This window comes from Phlebotomus argentipes, unplaced genomic scaffold, assembly GCF_947086385.1.
Source record: "Phlebotomus argentipes unplaced genomic scaffold, Phlebotomus argentipes genome assembly scaffold_4, whole genome shotgun sequence".
Taxonomy (NCBI): Eukaryota; Metazoa; Arthropoda; class Insecta; order Diptera; family Psychodidae; genus Phlebotomus; species Phlebotomus argentipes.
Window position 1 is genome coordinate 1,123,440 of NW_026776174.1, and position 23,176 is coordinate 1,146,615.

Genomic DNA, 23,176 nt, shown 5'->3' on the forward strand with positions numbered 1-23,176 from the left:
TCAAATAGAACTTCAAATGCCAGGGATGAAAAAATATGCAAATTTTACTGAAATCTTGACTGAAATATTCTGAACAAAAATGAAGACTTTATTCTTGTCTCTTCAGCGTCAAAAAGTCATCATTCTCTGTTTTGTCAGACAGCACACTTTGGGATTTTTCCATTAAGGATTACAGTGCGATGAATATAAAACCACAAATTGAACTTTTTTTTCTTCATATGTAACTCAATTCTAAATTTTTATTTCATAGTTCATAAACACTTCACAAACATTCTCAAGGCAAACGAGAAGTAAATTGTGTCGCATAATTGAGAAATATTGCTTCCTAAATAATTGCTGGTCGGCTAAATTAATATCCTAAGAATTTGTACCGAAATGCCAATTAAGATTCTCTAAAAATGAGCTACTTACTATCTAAATATATTGCAATGATTTGCTGCTTAAAATGCCCAAAATGTTCGACTAAGTAAAAAAAAATTCAACTAAAAATTCCATAAGCTAAAAGATCGTGTAAATAAATAAATTATCCAAAATAAAGATCAGAAAATTACATTGTTTCATCTCCGTATTTTTGTGTCCTCATTTCATGTACAAATTTCACTTTTCCTCCCCCCAATTTCTCAAGGCAATCATTAAGTCTGCATTGTCCAACATCCTCACGTGTTAATTACCCCTTTAACAGACCACACAAAAAATATACTCTTGGCGTCAACAATTACGCTACTGTGCAAATCTCTTTGAAATCTTCCACCTCTCAGCCTTTGTCGGCGACTTAGACAAGACCGCAAGACATTCAGTTAGCAAAGGAGAGCAAAAAAGATGGAAAAGACCCAGCAGAAGCGAAAGCTTGTGGGGATTTCTCGAGAGGAAAGGTTTCTCTTCGCCTTATTTGGATGCATCGTCAGAGTTGACCAGCGGTTGAATATCCTCATTTGCCGTCTGGCCGTCCGCGGAGCTCGAGACGTCCTTCAGCTCAATTCCCTTGTCCAGAGAATCGTTGTCGAAGGAGTACGATCGGGTCATCTTGAAGGCTTTCTCCGCCCTTTCGTTCTTAGTGGTGTAAACCAAAGCCACTGGTCGACCTGCAACTCAAACAAGCAATCTCATTAGAGTCTTCTGTTCGAGGAATAAGCCAAGGGGGAGATAATTTGGTCAGAAGCAAGGTCAGAAGTTTGGGAATTGTTCAAAAACTTCCATTATTCCTTTCCTCAGTCCTTTTTTACTGCCCAATCATCGCGATTCATTAGATTTATTGTGAGTTTCACGCAGAATCAATCATAAAAATCTTTTTCTAGGTTATTTAATCAATCAAGGACAGATTTAGTGAATAATTTGCATTCAAGTATAACAATTCTCACTTGTTATCAGCATAATTAAGCGTTTGCATGTAATAAAGTTCGCTATTCTCAATCTTTCATTCCAAAAACACTGCAAATTGTGCAAAGATTGAACATAACCTCAAAAATACTGATTTGGACCCAGAAAATGTTCTTTTGGGAAACTTTTTGCTCGATTTTGACCGTGAATAATCAATTTTGAGTTCCTTGACAAATCATAAGAGATGATTTTGTGATCTGAAAGCTTTCAAAATGAGTCATTCAACAACCTTTTAGTGATAATTTTGAGGTTATGGTCAGAAAAATACCCGAAAAAGCTGTTATAATTCGATTCCTACAGAAATATCGGATGGAAACTTAGAAGATTTATTTTAATTTGAGAATTAATGAGGAATAAGCGAAGGTATTTGATCAAGCTTTACCTGGCGCTGCAGAGGTAATCTTCCCGGTGGATCCCGATGATCCCAGCCTCTTCTCGCCAACGTACTCAATATTGACGGGAATGTCACCCTTGAAGGACAACTTCTTCTCCGATTTCACACTCCCGCGCGGCTTCAGGATCGGCTCTCGACGCACAACTAGTGGCGAAGCTGACCAACTGGATGTGGGCGAGGACTTTCCATCTACAAGAAAGCACCAGTAATCTCTTAACAAACTCATCACTTGCCGCAATGCTTTGGATAAATCGATACTCATTTGCATTGAAAAGGCTCATGTGCAGCTGTTTTTAGTAGACGCAGTAGCGGCAGCAACAACAGCAGCTAAAAGCCCAGTGCAAAAGCAGATAAAAGTCTTGAGCAAAACTTTGCGATAATGCTTTGGACGCTTTTCAAACGCTTTCACGGTGCTGAATTAGCCAAAAGGGGGTTGATTAATAAGGCGCAAACAAAGACAAAATCACAACACAAACAATGTTCAGTGGCGAATTCCGTGGTGGGTTTTATTAAGGTGCCTTTTTTTTGAACGGTGCTCATCATTGCTCTTCTCAAACATATGGAATAAACAAAATGTCAGTTTTTCTTCAAATTCTCTTAACATTATTTCTCTCCAATTCAAACAAATAATTGCACAATTGAGTTAATTTTGCTTTATTAATTTCAATTATATATATATATTAAATTTTGGTATAATTTCTTCATCTACAGCATCGCATTTTGTCAAATTTCTACACTTCCTTTCATGCATTTATTACAAGAAACATTATATTTGAACACTAAAATATAGATATATTATTCCAATACATTGTAATAAATATAAAGCATCGCTCTTTCTGTCGCATATGAATAAATGATTTTTTTTTCTTTAGCTTCAACAGTGTTTCTATCGTCCACGTGGTGCATTTTTAAATTCCGAACAACACACAATTCCCTCTTTTTTTTATTTAATCATGTGTCTGAATGCATTCTGCACTCGCGACAATGCTCCTCATGGTGTGTAATTAATGATATTCCATAGATTCGAAATGCATATGAAGTGTGTGCCAGTGAGAAAATTCACTTTTATGCATGAGTTTGGCGCTTGTGTTGAGCTTGAAGCTCATAAATAAATCGCGATATTCAAATTAATCAAAGGTGTTTTAGCGGCTTTTTCTCACTCACTAAATATACATAATCTCTTCAGTTGGTGCAACAATTAATCACTCTCTGTATAACACTTTTTATTACTCCATTCAATTGTTAAATTGTAAAGTGTTGTAAATCAACACGGAATAAGTGAAAAAGAGAACACAACAACAACCGCGAAACTCCTTCGAGTGGCTCAAAATCACAATTATAAAGTGGTCATAAATGCAAAACTTCATCATCTGCAATCAATTCTCTCTCTCAGATGTTAAGAACATTTTCACACACACACACACACACACAGATTTTATGGCTTTTCATTTAATTGCGACATTTGTCTGGTCGGTGGCGAAAAAAAGTGCGAATGGACCCATTAAACAGTCACATATGTAAATATAAACACAGCTAAAATAGCTTATAAATCACCAAACGAATTACCCATTAAACACTCCTATTAAAATTAGATGATTTTTACTCTTAATCTCTTCAACAAGCGCTGCACACGCAATATTACAACGCCACAACATTTGTGGGAAAGTTTTGTGGAGTTTCTCCTGGCCAAAATTCGCATTTGGTATGTAAATTTGGCGGAAATAGTTTGAAATTGCACTATTTTGAGGAAATTAAAACAATATTGAGAGATTCAATCAGCCAAAAATTTGTACACGTAATTTACAAACTTCACCGTAAAGTCTGTAAAACGCACGAATGTCAAGGTTTATTGATCACACGTTATTATTCATTTGTGAATAATGACGGGAATATTCTGTATTATTTGACCACACATTTTCTTATTATTCATATTTGAACCACTCAATTGAGCATCGAAACATTAATGATTAAATTTCTCTTCTTATCTTTTTCTCAACCACTGTGAATCTTCAATCAATTTATCATTAATAAATTGATAAACACTCAATCGACAATCATTTCCTTGACAGTGCAAAACAAGAACACTGAAGTGAAACCATAAACAAAGTGTCTTTTTCTGCGCAGAAAAAGTACTGACATTAATTTACTTGATATTGCCAAAGGAAATATATAAAAAGGAGGAACTCAGCATTGCGACCGATTAAGAGACAAACAGAAAAGAGGCGGGAAAACTTGATGTGACAGAACATGAAGAAAAAGAATTGCATTCAAATCCGCATTTAAACCTAATAAATTCACTTGAGTATAATTCAAATCAATATCCTTCTTGTAATCTTATCAGCATTCTCACCTTGTAAACATTCCAAATCCAATTTATTGACATGTTCAGTGAAAAAAAAATTGTTCTGTCACGATTCATCAAATGTATAGTAATTAATATTCTATATTTGTTACACTTGATATGGAAATTAGTGTTATTTAGTTGAACTTTTCTGAGAATATTTACAAAACTTCTCTCGCTCAATTTTCTATATATACAAAAAAACAAACAATAAATTAACTTTTCTCACACAGAAAGAGTCCAAATATAAAGTTAGTTCGTTTCATCAGATCAATTATTAAAAACTGTTAATTCGTTACAATTGTTACAAATGTTAAATAAACTTTAATGAATGCAATAGCCAGCAAAATTATGAATAAAAATCGCTTAAGCTTAGAACAAAATACAAATTAAAATCATATTAATATTCATCCTAATGTTATTATCACTCATTTTTCTTTCTTAATTACTCTCTCTTTTTTTTTAGCAAAATACTACATAGAAATAATAAAATATAATCAAAACACTACTAAATTTCCTCTTTTTTTCTCATGTCTTCTCACTGGAATTTGCATCGTAAAACTTAATAATGTACAAATTAAATTCTCTCTAAAGGACAACAATTCACTTTTTTTTTGTTGAGAAGGAGAGGCGACAAAAAGAGTCGCACTGTTGTGCAAACACACAGAGATTAGAGTGGCGTATCGTCAATATTTTGCGTGAATGGTGGCGACATGACGATCACCGTGGGAACGGGATCAGTGTTATCGGTTAGATCGGCTGTGTAGGGAATCGGCGACGTGGGGATCATCACTGTGTGAACACCGCTCCCAAAGTCAGAGCCGGGCGAGCTAAATTCGAAGCTCTCCCGAATTGGGTCTAATTGGTGCATTATCTCACCTGCTGTCTGGCTCCCACCCGCGCGATCGCTGCCCACGACATCCTCAAATGCCTCCTCATTGAGTGTCTGAAGAGCGCCACAGATCATCTGCTCCTCCAGCGTCACCTGCGTGGGAAGCAAAAGCAGATTAGTCAAAACTCTCTTCACAAATCAAAATAATTAGAGTGGGAATTTCTCTAAACTCAGTTAAGCAAAATAATACTTAAAAACAACCAACAGGGTCGCAAAAACCACACGGAAAAGACACACACCTGCAACAATTCATAATCGTGCACCCTTTGCTGCTTGAAAAGATTGAATAAAATAACAGAACGTCACTCAAATTTGTCCTCTCAATTCGCGTCCCATCTTGAGAACACAAAAGTCATTCACAAGTGCCACAATCACGACGGTAAATCCCAGAGCAATTAACAATTAATGAATTGACATTCATTACCTGCTTCTCCATAATGCTCTGCGGTTTTTGGCGTGAATAGTTGGACACAGATGACGTCGGTGGTTGCTGTATATTATTTTGACTATCAGTTTTATCGTCATCCTGCACGCGTATCGCCGATGTTGGTGGATGTTTCTCCAGATTTCTCAATGTAATGATGAGCAATCTGAATATTTCCCAATGACCGAAGCTTAAATTTAGTAACTGTGAAAGAAAACCAATCCATAAAACACTAAATTCACATCAATTGTCAGAATTATAACTCACATTTTTCAACTCTTGAAGATCACAGTGCATTAAGACACGACCAGAAATGGAGTGTTGCTTCAATGCTGGAAGAAGATTATCTAAGGCAGGTCGCAGCTCATCAATTTGCTGCAGTAAATCACTGAGACCATTCACATTTAACTTTGACAGTCGGATTTGGTGCAAATTCGCCTACAAAAAGAAACAGAATAGAGTCATTCTCACCCTTTATCATCACTAATCTTTCAGGTAAACTCACAGGAACATTCGTGAGAATGTCCGCAAGGGCAGTTTGAGATGTCTCACTGGATTGTGACTGAATTTTCTTCCGAACACCCTCAACTGTGGGCACTGGTGGCGGTTTGGCTTGATATGACTGATACGTGAGGACAGGAATTGCCGGATTTGTGGCTGCAAAGATATTCTGATAAGGCGGATAAGGCTGCGGAAAGCGCGGAAGACTCGAACGAGGATTCAATGGTGCACTGGGCTTGATTGGAATGATTATTCCCTCGTCCTCCATGGCTTGTTGGTCCTCTGAAAATTGTACAACATCAAATTAGACATCATCATTCAATTTCTCCTTCACTCAAGCATCTCACCTTTGAGGACTTTTCTCAGATAAGGATCCAAATTGATTGTAAATGGTAGGAAAATTCTCAAATCAGCCACAAGAAGGTCAGATTTGTGAAGCTGCAGAAACGCATCGAGTTTCCTCTCATCGCGATCAAGCTCCAAAAGTGCTGCTGCTTCACGCAAACAACTTATCTTAGGTCTGACCCTGAAAAATGCACAGAAAACAAGTGTTTAACAAAACATCTTAAAGACAAACTCTTTAGAAGTCACTCACTTGTCATAGACCGACTGCAGAGACGTTGAATCATCCAGAGAATCACCATTTTGATCGTGCTGTAGCACAATCATGCTCGCCCTCACGGGCCATTGTTCAGTGAGATTAATCCAAGAGCTGAGGCGATACCAGCTGAAGTCAATCTGGAATGCTTTCAGCAATCTCACCGTGATGTAAATCACATTCATCAGGCGTCTCATGCTCCTCGGATTCACATCACTGAAGTAGTCATCTGTGAGGAGAATCTTCGACATGTCCAGCGTCCCCTGAGGATTTTGTCCCACCCGATGGAGATTCGATCCAATGGAACTCGCCACAGATTCTGACAAGCGTAACTTCTTCGAGCCACCACGAGAAGTTCCCGGCGGTGCTCGCAACTTCTCCTGACTCGACATAATCTCCGAGGCATTTGATAATCGCCTCGCCGAGGCTGAATGACTCAAGATTGGATCATCAGCAGCATCTGAGATATTCCTTCGATATGTCAAGGCAGTATTTTGAGCCCTCTGCACTTTCCTCAATCCCGAATTCTGCAGATACACTGGCAAATGCACGAGATTCCGAAGAAAATCATGACCACCAATTCCACCCTCTGTAAACAATCGTCGACTATTCGCCTCCGCCGCTTTGGCAATCACATGAGGATCCACAGCCAGAAGGAGGACGAAAGGTCGATTCGGCGATGACAGAAGCGTCTGAATGGCATTCAGCATTGTGAGTGTTCTCTCAGTATCACACGAATCCAGTGCATCAACCACTCCAACAAGACGACTCTGTTGCCCAGTAAATGCATCCAAGCACTGAAAAAAGAGAGCAATAAAATCAGTCAATAAAACCCATTCAATGTGTTCCGGAAGAAACATCAATTATTATACCCTTATCATGTCCGCCATGAGGGAAACCTCAGCTCCTAATGCTGTCAGGGACGAATGATCGGCGGATGTCATGGCTTTCTTCAGTTGTCGTCCTTGGGAAAAGAAGAGTGCCCGCAGAGCCTTCGCCCACGAGTGTAAATTCCCCACAAATCCCACCAGCAACACCGATCCCAATGCATACAGAGCAATGAGGATTCCATCGTTGTGTTCAGCATCGAGATTGCTGAGATAGAGAATTAGTAGTGCCATTCCGGACACAGTCACGGCCAGAGCGAGCTCAAAGAGCAGAATCAGAGGCATGCAGCACATCCTTCGCCATCGCCAGTGACTCGAGGAGGAGTGTTTTGGTCGGAAGGCACGAAAGAGACGCGTCGGCAGTGATCCGTAGTGAGTTTCTATGGCCTCAAATAGGGATGCTAGCATATGACCAACGGCTCCTTCACCACTGGGCGCTGCACTGCTGGCTTCGGCGAAGTGGAAGCGCACCGGCATTGCGTGAGGATCACCCTGAGTGCCTGGTGGATGACAGAAGGCCACTTGCATGATCAGGCTGAGACGTCCAATTCGCTTCATCAGTCCATGGTGGAATGAATAGGCCCAAGACACATCGTAGCGTCGACTGGCAAACTTAATGGCAATAATTGCGGTGTAGATGAGCACCAGAGAACCACCCGCCGCCGACAATCCCCACACGTAGGACCAACAGCTGAGGCCCACAACGATGCCCAACAGCAGACAAATGTGCAGGCACACGGTGAAAAGCAACCACGGCGCTTTGATGGGCGGTTCAGCCCACTGTCGAGCAAAACTCTTCATTTCATCCCTCAATTTTGCCAGCAGAAAGCTCTTGCCGCTGCCCCACTTTGCATACAGACCCACTGTGATGGGAGTGGTGAGAGTGGGCTCACTGAGAACATCCGCCAATGCTGATGAGTACAATTCATAGCCTAGCATTCCCTCCGAATCTTCATTGGTATTCAATGGTCGTGCCCCAAAAACCTGTCCAAGAATTGTCTTCTGATGCACCGTATCCAATCCATAAGGCGTCTCACCAGACTTATTGGCTCGATAGAGTAATTTGCTGTTCTTTGGATTGCGCAGCAGAGCCTCAACAATAGCCTTTGATCTCGCCCTCATTGCAATGTGAAGACAAGTATCTCCTCTCCTATCAACAGTGCTCACTTTTGCCTTCTTCTCCAGCAACATGTGCACAATGTCCAGATGGCGATTTCTTACAGCCTTCAGCAATGGAGTATCCCCATCTTTCGTCGCCAACTCCACATCCGGATTCGAGGAGAGCAAGAGCTTCACAATAGCCGTGTGACCTTTCTCCACTGCTGTGTAAAGTGCCGTCTTTCGCTCCTTTCCCTGTATATCTATATCCACATGACGCTTTAGGAGCGCCTCCACCACACCTCTGTGGCCCCCCTTCACTGCATGGATCAGAGGAGTGTCACCAGCCCGATCTTGAATGTTCACATAAGCTCCGGCCGCAATCAGTGCCGACGCTGTGTCTTGCAATCCCTCACGACACGCTATCGACAGCGCCGTGAGTCCATCCTTGTCCAAGGCATTCACATTGGGCCTCTTCTCCAGCAGCAGCGTCACACACTCCTGATGCCCACCAGCCACGGAGACAAGGAGTGGCGTCCATGAGTACATCCCGGCTGTGTCCACATTGGCTCCCGCCTTCAGCAGAGTGTCCACAATATCGGCATTTCCCTTCCGGCACGCCCACACCAGCGCCGTCGTCCCATACTTGTCACCCACATTCACCTTGGCTCCGCGCTGCACCAGCAACTCCACAATCTCCTTGTGCCCCCGTCCCGCCGCCCACAGCAGCGGACCCAGGTGATAATTCCCGTGCGCATGCACATCAGCGCCGCGCTGCAGCAGCACAGCCACGACATCCGTGTGACCCTTGTAGGAGCTCCACATCAGCGCCGACCATCCACCCATGTCCCGATGCTCCTGATTCGCATCGTGCTCCAGCAGCAGCTGCACCACCTCCACATGACCCTCCTTGGCGGCACTCAGCAGTGGCGTCCAGTTGTCCACATCTTCAGCCTAAGCAAATTGATCGATTGCTAAATGCTTATGTGTGAATAAAACTATGATTCTCACCTGAACATCCGCTCCGCGAGCAATCAACTCCCGGACGAAGGAAACCATGCCCCTTGCAGAGCACACCATAAGTATCGTCGTCTGATTCTCATCTCGATCATCCACCGGCAGATGTCGAGTGTCCAGGAGTGTCTTGAGTCCCTGCAAGTCATTGGAGTCCACATACTGAAGCAGTGCCCTGTAGCCAAAGGCCCCCATCGACTCACACCGATTGAGAGTCTGCAATCAGATGAAGATCCACACATTAATTACCGCATTAATCCCAATTGACGTCAAGCGGAGATTATGGCTACTTTATTCACTACGTGGTTGGTATTTATCTCGGAAATTTATCCATGAATCAACGCATGTCAACTACTGAAATAAACCAAAAATTCTTAATGAACCACACATTGGGAAGTTTAAAGTAAGAAAAAGGAGAACTAATTAACTGATTCATTTCCTTTACCGCAAAAAAACTTGAATTGAATGATCTTTATTATTCGCACGTACTGGATGATTTGCAGGGAATTTCTCTTACAAAAAAAAGAGTGTTAATTTATCTTGGAAATCTCAAAATACCAACCACGGTGACCTCTTTGATCAGCCAAAAACACTCTCAAATTCGAAATCAGCAAAACACTTCCAAGAATCACTTAAATCCTAATATATATATATATATATTTTAAAGCTTTTCACCACATTTCACCATCTCTACGCATTGAAATAGATTTAGCAAATAAATAATTCCATACAAAATAGAGGCACAACTATTCTACATGGTGAAAATATCAACCTCTAATTGGGTTATGACTTTACCTGATCCACCAGGTTATTTATCAACTTATTCTCTACAGAATTAGCACATTTTATCATTTTGTGAAATTGTTAATTACACTTTTTGTAGCCTTTCCTAATCACACAAGGACAAAAATTTACATACAGCAGGAAATTTCACACAGAGTTCAATTCCCCATCTAAACATGTCTCACTCTTTCTGCTTAAAATGTCACACATCGCGCGCGATCATGTCTCTCTTTTTTTGTATATCTTCGTTGCAGCAATGGGGAATTCCCCCATGAAAGGGCCATTAAGTGAAAACCCAGAGATTCCCGCAAATTACATGCGCGAGATTCAACATGCATAAAAGCGTGTGAGATGGAGTTACGGAAAGTCAAAATAAAAAATAAAAAACCACCGTGTCGTGTATCAAAATGGTTATAGAGAGAGAGAGATGGAGAGGAAACAAGACTTGTCATCGTCCACAGGGCACTTGTCACACACATTTTCATTCACTATGGCGAAGCACATTTGAGATGAAGAAATGCAGAGACTCCTTTTTGGACAATTTCCTCTTCTATTTATAAACCAACCTGCAATTTGTGGTGCTTTTTAAAAGCAACACAAAACTCGTTTCATCGACATGGAATTCAGGTGTATTATATCAAAAACGGTTTTGAAATTTTGTACACATATCCGAAGAGGAGGCCATCAAGAGAGTCATCTCGAAAAAAAGCCAACCATCGAACCACGTACATCGCCTCAGAGAAGGCCTTTAAAGAATTCAATGAAGATGCGCGCGCGCGCGTTTCTCGTTCACATCTTTTTCAAATGCTTCAAATTCTTCTATATTAAAAGGTTTTATTGCGCAATTTTTTTTTTTTCGCTACACTCATTTAGATAAAATAATAATTTTTGTAAAGCTCGAATAGTTGAATGTGTCACCGAAGCTATCAAATTCAATACTATATTGGGAAAATGTCGAGGCTATATTACATGCAAAATGACGTAGTGTGACGACATGATGACTTTATCGATAAAATTGCCGTTTTTCGGCTTTTTTTCTTCTTCTTCTCTCCTCAAAATGCTGAAAAGGTGTGACAGAAATATTTATAGATAAATAAAGTTTCAATTGTAAGTACCTCCTCCCAAGGAGACTTCAAATCACCTCAGAAAAGCATTAACACCATCACCAAGAGAGTCATTTTTCAAGCAGTTTTCTTCCATCACATTATTTGCTGCCTTAGCAAGAAAACTAAATTATCCAAAGCTTCCAATTGAAAAAATGCTTGCAAAAATGCTTGACAAATTACTTTAGATCTCGATGGTCGCAATCTGTGCAACTTCAATCGGGAAACACTTAAAATTAACTCCTCAAACGGTCCAGATAATTGTCTCATTTTTGCGAGTGTTTTTTTTTCTACTCTTCGTTTCAATACGTTTTCTCTACATAAGACACTCGACGACGTGTTGTGACTCCCAAAGACTCCTAATGGATCCTAAATGTTGATTTCCGTATGTTGGAATGGCAAATATCACAGATTTTTCTTTCTTTCAGCCAATATAGTTTGAAGCACAAAACAACAATTCAACACTGCGCCTAAACTATCTTGAGCATTTTTAGCCCGAAAAAAAATGCACAACATTAAAATGCAATGTTGACTATTGATGATCGTCTTCAGGGCATAATAGACCCCCGATCGAATGGTTTGGAATTGATTCACCAAGTGCACTGTGTGTATAAAATTGCCCCACACAGGGTCATTCACCACAATATCTCTTCTCCTTTCTTAATTCCTTATATATTTTGTTCTTATTGTTCACTCCGCACTGTCTTCTCTTCTCTCCAATTCTTTCAATTTCACTCCTCCTTTTGCACTTCTCGCGGGATTATTGATGGGCCATCTTATATCTTCAGGTGGGTTTACTTTGCATAAATAAACCTCCAGACACGAACCCCCGAAAAACACATCAAATGCACTCTCTCACAAACTGCACACACATATGGCAAAAGAAGAAGAAAAAAACTGTGAGGACACTCAAGTCCGTGTGAGAATCTTTGAATCCAATTGATTACAGAAGATATTCGTCTCAATAATTCGCCACAACACTCTGTTTTTTCCCCAGTTCAACACGTCTTCGTGGGCAATAGGAGATGATCTTCTGCCCTAGATAGTCCTCAAAGGATTCACACGCACACACACCGCAATTGACACACTCAAGCGCACTCAAGACGGACACAGAGAGAGAGAGCTCTGGACAGAGTGCGTTTGGCGGGACAGCAGTCGCGAGTTTGCCAATCTTTCCAGCAGCAAGAATCAGATGCGACTGAGGAAACTCACTCAGTCAATCCATGGATTTAACGCGCGATCGCGCACGAGATCACCAACAACAGCCACCCAGTTTGTGTGTGCCTTTCCCGCCGCGGCACGCTACCTCTTTTGTCACCCGACTGTGAGAAATTCCCCGTGAGACGATCTCAGGTGGACTGATTTAGTGTTTGTCGATCAACGCGATCTATTTACCTATATACTCTCTCCCCTCAATTTACTGCGTCACTCACAATTTTTGCCCACACCAACACACACTCACGATCTCATCCCTTCCCCACTCTGACGAAGCGACCATCAGCATGAGCAAAGTTGATCATAAACCATATTATATAGAATCATTTAAATATTTTACAGTCAGACAAATCTGTCGCAATAGATCCTTTGTTGCTTGTATTGACTCTTATTCAAAATAGGCAGAACTTGCGCGCGGATTTCACTACAAGAATTCCAACCTTTGCGAATATTTTAATTAATATAATATTGCAACATATGATAATACTTCTCTTTCAATATTCAATATCATGATAACATATACACACGAGTCATGTCTGCAAGAAACTCCCTCTGATTTATGACATTTTTATTGCGACTTGTGTGCCGTTCTCGACTTGAATTACACTCTTTTCTTGTTTCCTGGCGAAAAAATAAACTTCCGAACAACACAATCCAGTGAAAAAGGTCAATTTTCATCGCGCGCATAAAAATCCATGAAAAAAAAACCAATCAACCTGTCGCCCAAGTCGCAAATTGCCCAACATCTTCTAACCAAAATATATGCAAAAATCATAAGAAGATTTTCAGTTTATCACATTTGAGAATTCCATCAACCCAACATCTTCACACCTGAAACAAGTATTCAAAATGTTGCGACAGCGCCAACCTGTAGTTTCCACTATCAGAACCATCATCATCATCAGACATTACAGAGCGGAAAAGCATGGACTTCCATGACGTAAAAGCTCGCGGTCAACTTGTGAATCGCCGTGGAATGAACTTTACATCTCTAAAGTGTAATTCGTCTATGTTTTTTGTCCTCTCACAACGCCGTGACGTTGTGAGAATTTTGCAGAGCAACATGCAAAAAAGGCATTCTAATAACGAGTGACCTTTTGGGAATTCAACGACCATATGATATGGACAAAAAACGAAAAAATAAAAATCCAAACATTTGCGGCAAAAAAATGGAAGAATTATCAATGAAAACGTCGCAGAGATCGGAAGTTTAGCGCGCATGGCGTTGAGAATAGAGAAGGAGGCGTCAAAACTAGCAGATTGCTCGATATTAGAACATAAGAATTTCAGAATTCTCACGAAACACCTTCGCCTATTGCATCATATTTAACATCAAAACATAATATGCAAATTATAGAACTTCCAAATATCCTAGAGAAATATATTCAGGCCTAAAAAGCCTCAAGACAGCTGAAGAATTTTGATTCCTTGTATTGACCTTTAAAAGCCTTTAAATTTTGAGAATTAATTTTTCACGTCAAATAATATGTATAATCAGATGTTTAAAATTTCCATAACAAGAGCTTAGAATTCTTTTTTTGGTAAATTTAATCAAGGAAAATAAATAAATTTGATAACATTTAAGTCTGTAATCTTCAGATATGAAAATATTCTTTGTTTACGTGTCATTCTTGGCTGAATTTTATCATAACAAAAAGTTCTTTATTATTTTTCCTAAAAACCTCTGTTTATCAACGTAATCAAGCTTAATACCAATGCAAAATCATACATTTTATCGATGCATTTTAGAAATTGTCTCTTTAACCCTCCAACACAAATCGAGATTCGTTAATCCAAATAAGCAAATTTCGTGACTTTGGACACAAGTCAAGTGTATACTAATTCATGATTATTTCCTACTTTTTTTACCCCCTCAGTCGATATCCAAAAAATGCGTTGTCGTCTCTTTGAGGCATTTTTTGTCGGTCTGGCGCCTCAACACATTCAGTCACACATTGAGGTGTGATTTAACTGCCATTTCGGCATACATGTGCGCGCATTTCGATATCATTTCAGGTCATTCTCTCTCTTTCTCGGCGAGATTCGCGCTCGTAAAATCGATGAGAGAAAGCTTCGGCGGCAAGATCGCAAAATTATAAGAAGTAAAAAAAAAACATCCATATTGAATAAGATTGCCAAAAATATCATATAAATTAATATGTGTCGCTTTGGGATTTCCCACACCATTAAGCGTATCACAGGAATTGTAATCTTCGCAAATCGCGCGCGCCATGAGACAGATGCTTCACGAAAATATGCAAAAATCACTCTGAGTCATAAATATGGATTGTTAAGCTTGTGGAAATCCACTCTGGGAAATTCATGCTAAACACACAAAAAAGCATAAATAAAAAGTCCACAAAACACGCACATTATATATAGTTAATTCTTCATACCAGCCAGCCAGCCAGCATGAATTTATTCATGAGACTCTCGTATTTATCACACAAAACCAGAAATTTATGCCATATCCATTGATTGGAAGTCGCAATGCTTAGAAGCTATACACACATATTTTTTTTCGCCAATTCTTCTTCCAACCTCAAATTTTCCATCAACACCATCAGCTCAAGTTTCCCCACTTTTGCCAATCCGCCCACTCCCAAAGCTCAACCATCCAGTTTTATCATCTCCTCGCTGTCCAATGAGAGGAAATTGGATGGCAGATATTTTTTAGTGGTTAAAGTGGCAGCGCGCTCGAAGAAGAAGAAGAGTCAGTTATGTGAGTTTTGCGAAGAAAGGTAACAGGAGAAAAAAAACACCACATCAACAGCGCTGGAGCGAAGAAATGGCGCCAAGTCATCTTCATTCTCCACCTCCTGCACCGCCAATCAGCGCACCACCAGCGAGCGCAGCTAAAAGATGGTCATTGCGAAGCAACAAACTTGTCAGTGGCGAAAAAGTGGCGCAAAATACCGTGCTGGTATGTGAGTGTCTCCGGAGTCCAAAACTGAAACGCTTGTGTGGTGAGTGTTCGTGATCAGCACCGGTGACAATCAGACTGGGTATCTGGAAGCTGGAGATGCTGTGGCGTCCCAGACGGAGATTCAGGAACGTCGTCCCAGACGACGTGGGACTGGCCGATCTCTGGCTCGTCACTGAGTCCTGAGACGCTCTGCGACCCATGAACATCGGCCGCAGATTGAATGACGGCCGCAGCAGTGACGTGGACTCCGTGATCCTCTGCTCAGCACCATCACCACCACCTCGATCACTGGCATCAGCGCCACCTCCGCCCGCGCCATCGCCATGATCACTGCCCTGGTCACTGCCATCGCCATGCAGGCCCCTCACCAAAGCCGCAATGTGCTCATACTCACTCGAATTCATCGCGTGCTCTCTCTCTAAAAGCAAGGTAAACCCTTTCTTGCCCAACTCCATCGACAACATCACAAGAATACATAGTCACTACATCGAATAACATCTCTCCATACGCCAAAAATACACATAATCACTCTCCTCTCTCAAGTGTGGTGTTACGAGCCAAATCGATTAAGAGATTTATGGGATTTCCGGCATAATGAGATGCACGTGTGTCTTTTAATAGACAACACACATCTTTGAAAGCCGCCTTTTCATGTGCAAGAAATGTCAGGTGCAGAGTTTGAACTTCACGCACTGCAGTTGAAGAAAATCACAAAATGTCGAGCATTTAAAGTTAATCCTTGATTAACTTTAAAGACCTTCCATCAAAAACTTCTCATTATAAAAATCACCTGTTTTTCACTGTGACAATTGTGAGTCAAAATAATGAAATTTTCAAGAATATCACGTTCCAACAGACGATCAACAGGTGATTTCTTTGTCAATAAACTTTTGTCATAAATTCTCAGAATTTTATTTCCCAGACAAAACCATTTATTTATTTATTTAGAGAATCTTTCAGAGATTTATTCACCTCACTTCAACATTTCGTCCGAATTAATGATATTCAACCGACGAATCCCCCATGAAATCCACAAAAATGACTCAACTCTGTCTCTTCTTTGGACAATTTTCACGATAATCACAATCATCATGACGAGATATATATATATAATATTGCTGTTGTACATGCAATCAGAAAGAGTAAATGATATATGCATACTGATAAAATCAATGCCAACTTGGAAGTGCCATTCCTTGGATTGTGTAATGCCTCTCAGAGAGTTTTTTCTCTTTATCATTTATCAAGACAAGAATGGGAGAAAGATAACTTTTTTTTTTCCTTTACCTGATCCAAGGATATTCTTAGTCCTTTAAGCATGGTTGAATGAGAAATATATACTCGTTAACTTCACAACAACTACTCGTTTCGCGCACACTTTTAGCATTCGACTAAACACCAAAGTGGGTTGATTGTCTTATTTAAGGTAGCTAAAGACTGTATTTACAATAATATTTTTCTTTCTCATTTCGCCTTTCCCTCTCACACACGACAAAAGTCATAAACACGTGTTGTATTGCAAGAGAGGGTGGAAGTTCGCACTATCTTAAAATTTATTTACTTATTAGACTTGATTTTATCTTTGGTAAATATTAAGAATGATATTTAATATCTCTCCCGGTGTAATTAAATCTCCCTGTCTCTGTTTATTCTGTGCAGATTACACTAAAAAGAAAAATATTTTTAAACCACCGAGTCACACTTCCACTCTGACGTAAAACACAGCGCGAAATTTTTTCACTGGAAGAACAAGAGGAAAAAAAAGCAATGGAATCGCGACTGAAGAAGCACATAAGTGGCCACAGTGTTTAATTATATCAAATAAACATTCTATCTAACAACAATTCTAAGGCATGATATCTTTTTCCACAAACAACACCTCATCTTAATTGGAGTATAAAGCGATTAAATAATCGCGAAAATGTGTGATAAAAATCGCAAAGTGAGATCACATTAGGAGAGTCAATTAGAAACACCGCAACTGAACACTTGAGTCTGTCTTTTTTCCACCTTATTCGCCATCGCGGCACAAAGTCCGTGTCCAAAGAGGGTGGAAAAATGGGCACCAAGGAAAGTCCAATTGCAGTCAATTTCTGTGCACTTGAGGAGGCCAAAGAAGACACACAGACACTTCCATGCAATTGGACTGGATGTTGGTGACTGAAGGCGACTCTCTTCCAAGTCAACTTGTAGAGTATAGAATTTTCCCTGGGGAAATAGTCGTCAAAGCGTCATCACGAGTGTCTGTCGTCAACTTTTATCTCTCCATAGTACCATTATCTGTCATTCTCTCTTTCTCTCACACTCGAAGACTATCGCGTGTTTCAGCCTCATTGCCACCCCTTCGCGCCTTGCAGCGCATCTCAATTCTGCAAACCTCACCGAATAAAAGCACAATGCGACAAGTCATTTGCTAATTAACAATTATTCTCATCATTCTAAATTTCCATTCAGAAAAAAACACACACAAAAGATCAAGAAACAACCACTGAAAATCTACAACTTCTCATTCCTTTCCCCCCGCGAAACAGGAGTGAAAATCAATATTTGCACTGTTCTTTTTAACACAGAGATTCTTTGTATCTCACACACAATTTCTTCTCCGCAAAATTTATCCTCCAATGTTTGCATAGACAGTATATTTGTTTCTGTCTTAAGAGGCAAATGAGTGGCACAATTGAGTGTCGTCTGCAAAACAAATCAATTTATAATCAATTTGCAGATCAACCTTGTACCGAAATTCACAACAAATCTCATGATTATCATAATTTTAATTAACTCTCAAAATTAGGACATTAGAAATAAATTCTATGTCAATGTTTTGTTGAGATAAACTTTAGAAAATTTAAACATTTCATTATGTCTCACAAACTATTCTATATTGTTCAACCAATTCTGACAACTTTAAAAAAGCCCGCATTTCCCAAATGGAACAATTGAAATTCATTAAAATAACCCACAATGGTTTGAAAATGGAAAGTGAATCTCACAAGCACACTTTTATGTACTGTAAAACATCAAATGAAGAGTTAATTAAACATGTGACAATTAATGATATTGGTCAATTTCTCAAAAATATCATAAATTTATGAATGAAAATCGATTTTAGAGCAATTTTAAAGACTTAAATTTGTTCTCTTCTTTCTCCTCTTTGCACATCAATTTTCTGGTGGTGCCACCAGAGTTGATAGTCGTCGGGACTTTAGCCTCAATTCACAATCATCGCAATTTATATTGACGCTTAGCAATTATTGGTGTCGTTATGTAATTTTTGTACACTGTCTCATCATCTTCCTCGCTCGCTCTCTCGATCACTTTTCAGTGAAGTTATCTTGCGAAAAAAGCACATAATTGAGTGATAATTACACTAATTATAGATTAGAGTGGAATCAAGTGTTCTTCTCCTTCAATATACCTTTAAAAAAAAAAAACGTCAACCACCCAATCAACACTGCCTCTCGTGTATATCACGACACACACGCAATAAGAAAACACTGTGATCTCTTTCTTCTTCTCTCTCTCAAAGGTTGTCAATTGAGATCGAGGGAATTGATAATCTAACATTAGAAACATGTTTATAAACTCTGATAACAGTAATTGCTCTTGAAGTGTCTTTTGAAGTTCAGCTTTGAACACACTCTTGATAAAATTGTATTGTTGAAAAATTAATCTACTATTTGGATTAGTGAATTGTCAAAAACTTCTTAATATCATCAAACAAAAACCTCCCTAAAAATTCCACAACACTTTTCTCTACGTCAAAACAGTCTCTAAATGTATGTTCAAATAGTGACAAACACTTGCTCCAACATTTCTACTCTCGAGTGTAAATATATTCCGTCTGCCATTGAGAAGTCTGTGATATCAGAGAAGAGCTTCAAAAGGGGGAAATGTAATTTTTACCGGAAAATTACCTGTGCCGAGTGGGACTTCTTGTTCCGCCTGAAGCTGCCCAAGTAGGAGGAAAAGGTGCTACCGTAGAAATTGCCCTGATCATGGCTTGTCGACGGTGTTGTCAGTGGATTAAGTGGTGACAATTCAGAGACTGTTCTCACAACTCTCGGTCTCTTTTTGCTACTCTTATCCAGTAGATTTGTACGGAAACTCATATTGTTCACGGGCACACAAACACACAGAGATATTGGTTGAAGAAAAAAAAGTGTGCCAAATTGTCATGCAAAAAGAAGGAAAGGATAAGAGTGACTTGTTCAAAATATCACTCGCGATAGCACAGAAAATGCGGGACGTATTTTATAAGGTATTTTTGTATTATATTGCTGAATTGATCGGTGAAACAGCACTCGAGAGCGTGATGAGCAACAAAAACACAATGATTCCTCAGCGTGGACACAAAATGAAAATATCACTCGAGAGACACTAACCAATTGATCAGAGAATCACGAATCAATCATGCCCGGCAATAAGTCACGAAAAATTCTGTGTAATTTATGCCAATTGATTGTTCAGTGTCAAGGAGACAATTCTTGACGGAACCGCCGCGCTGTCTCACTCTCATTCGATTGCTCTCTTCCTTTCACTCTGCGCCAAAGTCTCGTCTCTTGCGGCCAATCCAGAGAGATGGGGATGTCGAGGAGCACCTCAGTGTCACATTCGACTGACTGATGATAGATCCACTTTAGCAAACTCACACTCTAGCAAAACTCCCGCACAGTGTGTCACTTCTCCTCCTGACATTGACCCAAAGACGCCCAACTGTGCGACAAGTCCCTGACTGACTCTCTCTCTCTCTCTCTGCACCACTAATGCATTCTGCCACCCATCAGATGCTCTCCTCCCGAACGCCCAGCATTACTCTCATGCACTCGCTAATCGCAAAAATATCACGAAATGCGATGGAATGACAGAAAAGTGATAAATCATTATCTACCAGACTAACACTTGCAATTACTATCATTTCTCTCTCTCACTCACTCTCTCACCATCAGTTCCACTTACACACAGAAAAATATCCATTGTCGCCCCAGCAAATTTCCCCGGCAGAATGAAAAGCTCCATGCGCCACCCTCAGAGGCATTCCTCCGTGCCGGCATAAAAGAATTTTTATGCTCGGCAGTAATGCACAGAAATAGAACCACAGTATTCAACCTTATCACAGCCATCATTTCAATAAAATCACATATTTTACGCAATGCAAAAGAATGCTAATGCCATAGAACAATAACTCTATATATAAAGACTATTTCCTGTGAGACACACGATTGAGGTGGAAATTTTTCCACCCTCATCAGCTCACACAGAGATTGATAAGCAAGCTGTCTTCTTTATTGTTATAATATCAGCTAACATACAAAAAGGTGCGCTGTCATTCGGTGTCAGATAATCGGATTGGGAAACACTTTATATTTAATGTTCGGTGTTGAAAAGAATTTGCGTTAAGATTTCAAGGGGCGTGAAGAAAGGTGAAAATTCCAAATAATTCTTGTTATCTTAGAGAGATTCATTAAATATCATTTAAAGTAAGAGATTTCTAAGAAATACACAGAATATTTAAGTTAGAATTTTTCTTTGGCTCTGAATATTGACAAAAATCATCGGCTTTTTAACTAAATCTAGCTAAAAAATCTTATGTAAATCACTTCTAAAGTGCATTTTGACCTCAAAACCGTAAAAATACCTTAAAATCAATAATTCAAGTGCTAATATTGCTCTGTAATATTTATTTTCTGAAAAATATGGCAAAATTTATAGAAAAGATGAAAATATTACTTTACAAAGTCGATTTTTAATAGCTTTTGAGTACATTTTATCCAAACAAGTTCTAAAAATCAACTTTTCATACTTTATACAAATTTGTCTCTAAAGTTTTTAAACGATTTATTTACTGTTTAAGGATATTTTAGAAAAATTCTGAAAATCTAATGAATGACTGCAATTTTTAAAAAATTTTCTCAAAAATAATGTTAAATGTAAACGATAAATAGTCAACTTTTCATCATTTACACCTCAAAGCATGAAAATTGTTAACATTTTCGAATTACGTATGGTGAAAACCATGATAAATCGACTTTTAGATATTTTTCTATTCACTCGTCGATTTGCACTTTGGCACAAAAATGCTAAAAGAATGTTTCTAAAATCAAAGTCTGTCGCTAGATTCTCAAAATTCCTGCAAAATTCTACAGTTGATGTTATAAAGCTGAGAGATATTTGAAAAATTTCGCCTTTATCGCGCGCGGTTCGTGGAAAAAATTCAAGGTATTCAGTGCAAAAACGTAAACAGCTGATCGTGCCAAGAATACACTTCTGGCCCAATTTTGCTCCACTGATAAATGCTTCACACTTTTATCATCTTTTATGCCAAAAGATTTGCCCCAACATGAGAAAATCTGGCTCAGAATTGAGCCGATACGAGAAGTGTCAGGTGCGAAATTAACACATCAGCCGGCAAAAAGTGAGCTTCAAACTGATCTTTAAACTCACAATGACGCGCTATAATTGAGTTAGTCATTAAATGGGCGGTTTTTCGCAGAATTCCTCTGAATTCTTTCCACGTGGACAGAAATGTTTGTATGCGCAAATTCTATGAATTTGCATCATCGGCAAACAGGTTGAATGAGTAGTTTTCCTCCAATTGAAATACATCAATAATAAACACAGTCTTTGCGCGTTCATTGCCAAGGAAACTCTCTTTCGCGACAACAACCTTGAGTGGCAAATCCAAGCTAAATCCACTGTACAAATGTTCTGCGCTGTATCCACGTGGCTCTATGTAAAAAAGAGACACTTCTTGCAAAAAAGAAGTGCTGAGTAAATGATAAGCAAAAACCACACGCGATCACCAAGAAAAAAAAGAGTAAATATTTTAAAAGTGGCGCGACTATTTTACTTATTGTGCGACTTCCGACCAAATCTGAGACGGAGATTGTTTGAAAATCATCAATATTTGACTATATTGAGCTTCACATCCTTCTTTACGAGGATGAGAAGGATACAATCCGAATCAAATCTTATTGTTGTCTTTCTTGTAAGACGTGTAAAACACCCGTAAAATCGCCACAATTTGACTCGTATTTCATCCCAGTTGGTTTGCATAAATTCTCACTCTCAGTAGGCCTGTAAACAAAAAGTCGTTGGCTCTCTATGATTGAGAAAAAAACAGCGAATTTTCCACACTTCGAGGAGAGTGACTAATCCCAAGGAGTTTGTCGACACAATTGCCTCTATTAATAGCTTCTGTATGTACAATAAATTTGATAAGAAGTCTTTCTCATAAAGTCCTCAAATCTTAACTTAAGAGACTCACCCACCTCGTGTCCCTGCGAGATTTAACACCTCCTCAGCGCCTCCAATGTCCTGCGACCAGTGAAAATTGGTGGAAAATTGAAAAATCTACACTGTAATGCACTCGCCAACGCCACCAGGGGCGCTCTCACTGCATGAAAATTGTTTCGCACAGTCACTTTTTTCATTGAACAATTTTCCCCCAACTTTTCACACTTCCCACCAAATCCTCAGCACTATCCCAACACGTTGTCACTTCCTCTCTCTCATTGGTATGTTTTGAGATCAAATTAAGTACATTTTCCCCGAGAAAAAAGGCGAAAAATAAGTACACAAAACTGAACAAACTTTTATGCAAAAATCTGCATGACAATTTCAATG

General features: G+C 39.4%; 1 protein-coding gene across 7 annotated transcripts; it reads right to left on the minus strand.

Annotated features, from left to right (window-relative positions):
• Positions 1-210: 210 nt before the first annotated feature.
• On the minus strand, positions 211-23,172 carry LOC132258340 (kinase D-interacting substrate of 220 kDa). Of its 7 annotated transcripts, XM_059755633.1 has the most exons (13): positions 17,433-17,485; positions 16,841-17,218; positions 9,524-9,742; positions 7,400-9,466; positions 6,525-7,324; positions 6,277-6,455; positions 5,934-6,211; positions 5,696-5,866; positions 5,429-5,632; positions 5,244-5,273; positions 4,992-5,097; positions 1,760-1,960; positions 211-1,082 (listed from the first exon to the last, which is right to left on the minus strand). In XM_059755633.1, exons 2-13 carry the CDS (start codon positions 16,871-16,873, stop codon positions 886-888), a joined length of 4,485 nt encoding a protein of 1,494 aa, XP_059611616.1. In that variant the 5' UTR covers positions 16,874-17,218; positions 17,433-17,485; the 3' UTR covers positions 211-885. The 7 variants fall into 7 exon arrangements, with proteins under 7 accessions (XP_059611616.1, XP_059611618.1, XP_059611619.1 ...); XM_059755635.1 differs by lacking the exons at positions 16,841-17,218; positions 17,433-17,485 and adding an exon at positions 22,822-23,172; XM_059755636.1 differs by lacking the exons at positions 16,841-17,218; positions 17,433-17,485 and adding an exon at positions 22,818-23,172.
• Between the last annotated feature and the right edge of the window lie 4 nt (positions 23,173-23,176).